The 8194-nt window shown below is 44.2% G+C and overlaps 1 protein-coding gene and 1 pseudogene across 1 annotated transcript; both read right to left on the reverse strand.

The window, feature by feature from the left end:
• Positions 1-3012: 3012 nt before the first annotated feature.
• On the reverse strand, positions 3013-6240 carry LOC109900871 (chymotrypsin-like protease CTRL-1). Its single transcript, XM_031803455.1, has 7 exons — positions 6193-6240; positions 5060-5087; positions 4632-4716; positions 4165-4246; positions 3837-4014; positions 3303-3425; positions 3013-3017 (listed from the first exon to the last, which is right to left on the reverse strand). Exons 1-7 carry the CDS (start codon positions 6238-6240, stop codon positions 3013-3015), a joined length of 549 nt encoding a protein of 182 aa, XP_031659315.1.
• LOC109907081 (heat shock cognate 71 kDa protein-like) lies at positions 6066-8141 on the reverse strand (annotated as a pseudogene).
• Between the last annotated feature and the right edge of the window lie 53 nt (positions 8142-8194).

The raw sequence follows: 8194 nt of genomic DNA on the forward strand, positions 1-8194 counted from the left end.
TCCCATTCTTCTGCAGATCATCTCAAGCTGCCAGGTTGGATGGGGAGTTTCGCTGCACAGCTATTTTCTGGTCTACAGAGATGTTCAATTGGGTTCAAGTCCGAGCTCTGGCTGGGCCACTCAAGGACATTCAGAGACTTGTCCTGAAGCCACTCCTGCGTTGTCTTGGCTGTGTGCTTACGGTTGTTGTCCTGTTGGAAGGTAAACCTTTGCCCCAGTCTGACATGCTGAGCGCTCTAGAGCAGGTTTTCATCAAGGATCTCTCTGTACTTTGCTCTGTTCATCTTTCCCTCGATCCTGACTTGTCTCCCAGTCCCTGCTGCTGAACAGCATCCCCACAGCATGATGCTGCACCACCATGCTTCACTGTAGGGATGGTGCCAGGTTCCCTCCAGACGTAACGCTTGGCATTCGGGCCAAAGAGTTCAATCTTGGTTTCATCAGACCAGAGAATCTTGTTTCTCATAGTCTGAGAGTACTTTAGGTGCCTTTTGGCAAACTTCAAGCGGCCTTTTACTGAGGAGTGGCTTCCATCTGGCCACTCTACTATAGAGGCCTTATTGGTGGAGTGCTGTAGAGATGGCTGTCCTTCTGGAAAGTTTTCCCATCTCCACAGAGGAGCTCTGTCAGTGACCATTGGGTTCTTGGTCACTTCCCTGACCAAGGCCCTTCTTTCCAGATTGCTCAATTTGTCTGGGCGACCAACTCTAGGAAGAGTCTTGGTGGTTCCAAACTTCTTCCATTTAAGAATGATAGAGGCCACTGTGTTCTTTGGAACCTTCAATGCTGCAGAAATGTTTTGGTACCCTTCCCCAGATCTGTACCTCAACACAAACCTGTCTCGTTGCTCTACGGACAATTTATTTGACCTCATGGCTTGGTTTTTGCTCTAACATGCACTGTCAACTGTGGGACCTTTTATATAGACAGGTGTGTGCCTTTCCAAATCATGTCCAATCAATTGAATTTACCACAGGTGGACTCCAATAATGTTGTAGAAACATCTCAAGAATGATCAATGGAAGCAGGATGCACCTGAGCTCAATTTCGAGTCTCATAGCAAAGGGTCTGAATACTTATGCAAATAAGGCATTCCTGTTTATTTGTAATACATATGCAAAAATGTCTAACTCTGTTTTTATTTTGTCATTATGGGGTATTGTGTGTAGATTGATGATTTTTTTTATTTAATCCATTTTAGAAAAAGGCTGTAACGTGACAAAATGTGGACAAAGGAAATGGGTCTGAATAATTCCTGAATGCATTCTATAGCCTATAGATCTTTGAGCCTACCTCTTTCAGGTAATACATTAAATGCAGTATTAGCCTTACATTTAGCTAATGAATGATGGGTAATGCATAGGCTAAGCTTCTAATTTATAGCTGTCTCTTGCATAATCCACACCTACGCTCCACTGGCCTCTCCTTAAAAAAATGCTCCTTAGCTCTTGGAGTCCCAGGAAAAGCTAGACTAGAATAATAGCTTGCTGGACATTTTTTTAAATCATTATTAGATTATCAATATTATCAATAGACTATTGGAAGAGGGATACAGTCTCTTGTTTGCTGAATGTTAGAAAGGCCTACAGCAGCCAATAGAACTCGTAGGGAGTTTAAAAGAGGAGAGAATGCACGATGGTAGGTTCTGACAGGAGTGAATAGATAGCCATCTGCATCTTATTCTAGTCCTATATTTATTATTCAAGGGTGTCATTACAATGGCGAAGATAAGGACAACAAAACGTATTTCATTTAACTGTTGAAAGCAAAGAAGGAATGACGCAACAATGGAGAAAGGAGGTAGGCTTATACACACATGGTAAAGGTATATATGTCAGCCTGCAAATTATACACATTTTAAAATAGGCCATATTATATTTCCAAATATAATTGTGACTTTGTAGGCATCATGTCCTGCACCAGCATCACGTTCTCTCCCAGCTTCATGGTTTGAATGAGGTCAGTAATTCCAGTCCTTATAATACAATACAGTATACTAATACAGTCCAGACTCAAAAAGATTAGGCTACTGGAGCTTGTTTCCTTTATTTACCCAAGAGAGCATGTATACATCTATTGGCTTTTATGTTTTTGTGTAATGTGCGGTAGCCTATATCATAAACAATGTATTGGATAATGGCACTATCATTTGGGCTTGGGATCATAACATGTCGTTGATGTATGACTCATCAGGCTTGGATGTTCATGCCGATCAAAGCTCTAATCAAATCCAGACACATTTATATTCTTTATATATTTTAGAATGGCACTTCAGGTTCTGGCCTGAAATACCGGGTTCGTCGTGTGACAAGTCATTTATGTTCAGGATGGAACATTTGTAAAATACCAGGAAAATATTTAACCCTGTTATGGCTTGCTTGTGTGACACATTTTTAAATACTTTCCATATTTGCTGTTTGGGGAAAAGTTGGGGGGCAAAAAAAAACGTTACTTTCCCAAGGACAGTTCACACGTTTAAAAAAATAAATAACTACCAAATGTGTTTTAGTAAGACTTTACAAGGGTTACTATAAAAATAAAAAAAATTATGCATGTGTGCGTTTTGTTATGTTGGTTATGTTTTCCCTCAATGGTCTCTCGGCACTGCTCTGACTTTAAACAGAAAAAACCTTTATACAACTTTAATTGAATGCATCTTTTTCAGTTCCATTGAAAAAAATTAGACTGTGGCCACACAGTGAGCGGCTGTGCATGAGAAATATTGAAATATCACTAGCTGATGGGAAAGCTAGCCGGATCAAGCCTGTGTGACATCACACACTCATCTGTGGGACTACTGTTTGCAGGAAGAAGAGTTTGTGTAAGGAGACATGCAGCTGGGGTCCACTGTGACTCTAGTTGGATGCGATGGTCTGGTCAATCCAGCCACACAGGTAGGTGACACGGGAGTAGACGACAGGGGTACTGACGTTGCAGTTGGTGGTGCCCTAGGACACAATGCCCAACTGAAACCACACGCCACTGCTCTGACACACCAGAGGACTGCCAGAATCACCCTGGAGATGGAGGAGAAGAAGGGAGAGGTTAGGAGCACTGACACTGGTAGAGATGATTGTATTAGGGGCCGAGTTGTAGCCTATCTGACTTCCATTGTCATGCCATTGCCAGATAATTTGGTTAAACAAATCTGTACCTGGCTACTTTAAGATAGCGAATGTGTTGGTGAAAGGTTGTTGCCGGACGACATGATACGAAAGTGATTAGAGAGAAATGTTCAGTAACTGACTGGAGAAAGGTAGCCTCAACTTGCTCCAGAAGGACATGGGAGGTCAGACAGTTACCTGACACTCCGGAGGCTCCGGCGCAGATCATGGCTTCAGTGATCGTGTTCTGGCCCCAGTACTGCTTGCATTGAGCAGAGCTCAGCAGAGGAAGGGCCACCTGCTGGAGGATACGGGGGCTTGCTGGGGACAGGGTACATGGTTAGGAAGGAGCTCAGTGCTCTTAATGAAAGCTGAGGTGGAAACATTGCCACAATACATTTGACATTTTAGAAATTTAGCAGACGCTCTTATCAAGAACACCAAACTGTAGTGAGTGCATACTTTTCCGGAAATAATGCAATAGTGCTACATTTGCAAGTGCAGTGTGTGGCAGTTTCTTTCCACAAACTGATAATGAGGAAGGAAATCATGATGCAAACATTAGGCCTTTATCTACGATGCAGCTGTTTTCTTAAGAGCCATGCCCATGCTGACTGGTTTACTGATTAAAACAGTTTTTGTGTATTTTACCATCCATTTGCACATACTCTTGTATTAACTGTAAATCTATCGTGTATCAATAATGGTTCAGTAGCTTGTGTGGCCACTCACAGGTGGTGCCAGTCTTGCCCCAGCCAGTGGTGACACAGCAGGTTCCAGGGGGGAAGGGGGTGCTAGAGTAGGCCAGGCACACAGGGCACACGCGGTAGGTGACCTGGACGGGGGAGGACAGCTTCAGCGGGGTCACGTTGTTAAAGTTCTGGCTGTTGTAGTAGGGGTGGGTGATAGCCTACAGGGATCAAGGAAAGATGTAGACACAGATAGTGAAGTGATTCATCTTCAAAAGTGAACAGAATCTCAGAACTCTGGTAAAACCTATGATGCAGGCAGGCATGTTGTGGTTAAGTGAGTGGATCTCTCCCCAGGCTCCTGGACTTACCCTGGAGATGCGTTTGACCTGGATCGGCTCAGCATTGGACTGACGATCGTGCTCTGACAGGATCACTTGGTGACGGCTAGGACTGGAGAGAGAGAAAACAGATTACAGTGTGTATGAATGAACTTACTTATGAACATGGTGCTAATAAAGCACTATTGAATGGAATTAAATGCACTTATGTGACACGGCAATGGGCAGCAGTGACAACCCAGTTCTGGCTGATTAGGGAGCCTCCACAGAAGTGGAATCCAGAGGTATCCTGAAGGAGAAAGGAAGATTTGGAAGACAGTAGATAGTATGGGTTTGACCGTAATGTGAAGACAGTAGATAGATAGTATGGGTCTGACCATAATGTGAAGACAGCACTTCCCAACATTGTCAACATACATTTACTGTAAGTGGCTAACAAGAAAAAACAATGTATAGAATGAAAGGGTGGAAATGGGGTTACCTGAAGGGACACTTGCCAGGGCCAGGATCCAGATACGGCGTTCTGTCCGTTCACAATCTTCAAGCCGCTCACCTGCGGCGGGATGCTAGGCACTCCGCAACCTAGGGCACAAACACACAGTCTCAAACAACACCCTATCCTCATATATAGTGCACCACTTTTGACCAAAATCCTACATAGTTTTGATTAACCTCAGAGTATGGACTGACATGACTTCAGTAACTACCAAAGTATAATACAACACTTCACCTCCTTGTTGGCCAGGGCTTCTTTTAGCTATTCATCTCAATAGGACTTACCTATGTGAATAAGTCAAGGATCAAAAAGATCAAATCAGTTCATGTTACCAGACCTGGATGATATGGCCATAGTCTAGTAGATTGTACTTGATGTATTTCTCCCTCTTATACCCTGGCAGGCCCATCAGTCATGTATCCCACTCACCCACAGGTTCCCTCATGGTCTGATAGAGCTGGGAACAAACAGGTGGGAAAACCTCACGCCTCAGGGACAGTCGGATACACGCTTGTGTTTGCCATGTAGTGTACTGTACTCTATGTGGACCAGGACTATGCAAAAAAGTCTTTGCACAATGATTGCAGTCATAATTCTTTGTCTTTATGCTGAGTGGAAAATATGCCCAGACCCTAAATCCTCTGAAATGCCCTTGATGCCTATTTTTCTGGTTTCTTATCACGCTGTCCAATTGGAGTTCTGATGATGGTCAGAACAATAACATATTGTAACCTTGTGTTGCAATCACACGAGCAGGGTGGAAAACCATGGTCAGACCGTTCTGTTTATATGCAGCTGAACGTGACCGCAAAACAATCAAAAACAAAACACTTGGTTAACATTATGGATTCAGATCATATGTTTTATGGAGCCCTCTGTGACAAAAACATTTGTTTTATTAAGAAAGGAAGATATTGTTTATTTATCTATACAAAGTAGCAGTAAGGACATGTGTTAAAATTGCTATTCCATTTCATACTTAGACACATTTAAAATGCCACTACATTTGAGGGTTGATGAATGTCACTTTTGAGGGAACTTTTCAGATGAGCAATAGTGCAGATGTTCATACAAGTTTATAAGACTTTAAGCACTTTGTGACAACTGTTAATGTACAAAATGAATTTGTCATATCTAACCTCAGGGAGGGTATTTGGGGGGAGGTTAAAGAAAAACACAACAAATGCTTATCAGAATCCAGCTTTATTGGTTGTGATATATTCAATCTGATTAAAGTGAAGGTTGTGTGAACTGCACAACAGCACAAGGCTGTAGGAGCCTGCCGTAGATATAAATATTACACAGGATGTTCTCAAGAAGGGAAGTGATGACACAGGCCAGGTCTGCAGTAGGTGTTGTGTGACGGGAGCTGAGATGTGGACAGGATGTGGATTCTCTCCTGTAGAGGTCAGGGATTTTTGTCGACCTCCTTAATGTTTGGGCCAGAGGAGGAGCCAGCTCCAGCACCTCCAGGGAAGCCTCCGGGCATACCACCTGGCATACCTCCTGGCGGGCCTCCGGCACCCTGATACAGATTGGTAATGATGGGGTTACTTACACACCTTCTCCAGCTCCTTCTGCTGGTGCTCATACTCATCCTTCTCTGCCATCTAGATAAAGACAAGGGGGTAGACAGGAGAGAGTATGAGAGGGTAAGAGACAGGTGGTGATCACAATATTCTATCTTATATGATTTATTTGTTTCAAACTTACTGTGAAGCCTACTTTTACCATGGGAGGAAATGCATCAATGTGAAACCATTGCTAACCACTAAGAACACGTCCTCCGGTCTGATCTTTTCCGTGAGCTTCTTGTTATCCACTGTGCTCTTCATGTTGAAAGCCAGGGACTCCAGCGAGTTCTTAGCTGTGACGTTCTCCTTCTGTGCCTCGTCCTCAGCCCTGTACTGGTCAGCCTCTTGCACCATGCTCTCAATGTCCTCCTTGGTCAGACGTCCTGGGGATAACAAGATACAGACACATCATTATATAATTGCCCATATGTGACATATTCATTATCTCCTACTCTCTCCTGTTGTCTCTCTTTCTTTTTGAGACTCTTTTCTTTGAGGAAAGGGTTGGAAATTGATAAGATATTTGATTATGTAGTGAGGTTCAAGGTTAAGGAGGCATACCTTTGTCATTGGTGATGGTGATCTTGTTCTCCTTGCCGGTGCTCTTGTCCACCGCAGACACATTGAGGAGGCCGTTGGCGTCAAAGTCAAAGTTCACCTCGATCTGGGGGACGCCCCTGGGGGCAGGGGGGATGCCGGTGAGCTCAAACTTGCAGAGGATATTGTTGTCCTTGGTCATGGCTCTCTCCCCCTAATTCACCTGAGAAATAAATAATGGGAATGGATTAATACTAGATACAATCATGGAGGGTATAGGTGATCTGGCTACTTTACACAAATGTAGGCAGCTGATAAAGACTCACCTGGATGAGCACTCCGGGTTGGTTTTCTGAGTATGTTGTGAAGGTCTGAGTCTGCTTGATGGGGATGGTGGTGTTCCTCTTGATGAGCACAGTCATGACCCCTCCCACCATCTCAATACCAAGCATCTCAAGTCCATCAGGGATGATGCTCTTGTTGAGGTCTCGCCCATTGAATAAGTCCTGCAGAAGCTTCTAGATCTTGGGGATACGTGTCGAGCCTCCCACCAGGACGATGCTGTGTATCTGGGCCTTGTCCATCTTGGCATCTCTCAGACTTCTCCATGGGTTCCAGGGTGCTGCGGAACAGGTCAACGTTGAGCTCCTCAAAGCGAGCCCCGGTAATGGAGGTGTAGATGTCGGCACCTTCATAGAGAGATTCAATCTCGATGCTGGCCTGGGTACTGGAGGACAGGGTGCGCTTGGCCCGCTCACAGGCAGTGCGCAGGCGCCGCACCACCTCTTGTTGCCGCTGATGTCCTTCTTGAATTTACGCTTGAACTCGCTGATGAAGTGATTGACCATGCGGCCTCCCAGGTGGGTGTCGCCGGCGGTGGACTTGACCTCAAAGATGCCATCCTCGATGGTCAGAATGGACACGTCTAAGGTGCCGCCACCCAGGTCGAAGAACAGGACTCTTGCGCTCACAGCCGACCTGATAAGAGAGAGCAATTAAGTCAGTAGGACTTTCAAAGGACTAATCAAGCAGACCTAGTGTGAGTAGGCAGGGACTGTGATGACAGCATTGTTCACTGGCTGAAGAGGGAAAAACAGTATTTGTTAGGTCTAGTGTTTATCATCCCTAAATAGATTGTCAGTTGGAGTTATTAACATACAATGTATACCCATCCAATCTTTTCAAACCTACATGGGGTGCATGGAGTGGGTAGGGGCTAAGACTAGATTTGGAATTCAGGTGGTTATTCCATTTGGTTAGTCAGACTCCCTACCTTGCCCAGGTAAGCTTCAGAATCTCCTTCATCTTGGTGAGCACCAAGGACATTGGACAACATGTGTCCAGAAACAGAAAGTAATGCGATAGACAAATCACTGTTCCTAGGCCATCATTGAAAATAAGAATTTGTTCTTAACTGACTTGCCTAGTTAAATAAAAGGTTAAAAAATATATA

This window comes from Oncorhynchus kisutch, linkage group LG2 (assembly GCF_002021735.2).
Source record: "Oncorhynchus kisutch isolate 150728-3 linkage group LG2, Okis_V2, whole genome shotgun sequence".
NCBI classification, from domain to species: Eukaryota; Metazoa; Chordata; class Actinopteri; order Salmoniformes; family Salmonidae; genus Oncorhynchus; species Oncorhynchus kisutch.

What these genes read in the sequence shown, in the direction of transcription:
- LOC109900871 (XM_031803455.1), bottom strand. Translation starts at nt 6,240, where the DNA reads ATGGCAGAGAAGGATGAGTATGAGCACCAGCAGAAGGAGCTGGAGAAG. An exon ending in AGCAGAAGGAGCTGGAGAAG is followed by an intron (nt 5,088 to 6,192) that starts GTGTGTAAGTAA and finishes GTTTGTTCCCAG; the next exon opens with CTCTATCAGACCATGAGGGA. An exon ending in GGGCAAGACTGGCACCACCT is followed by an intron (nt 3,426 to 3,836) that starts GTGAGTGGCCAC and finishes CCCTGTCCCCAG; the next exon opens with CAAGCCCCCGTATCCTCCAG.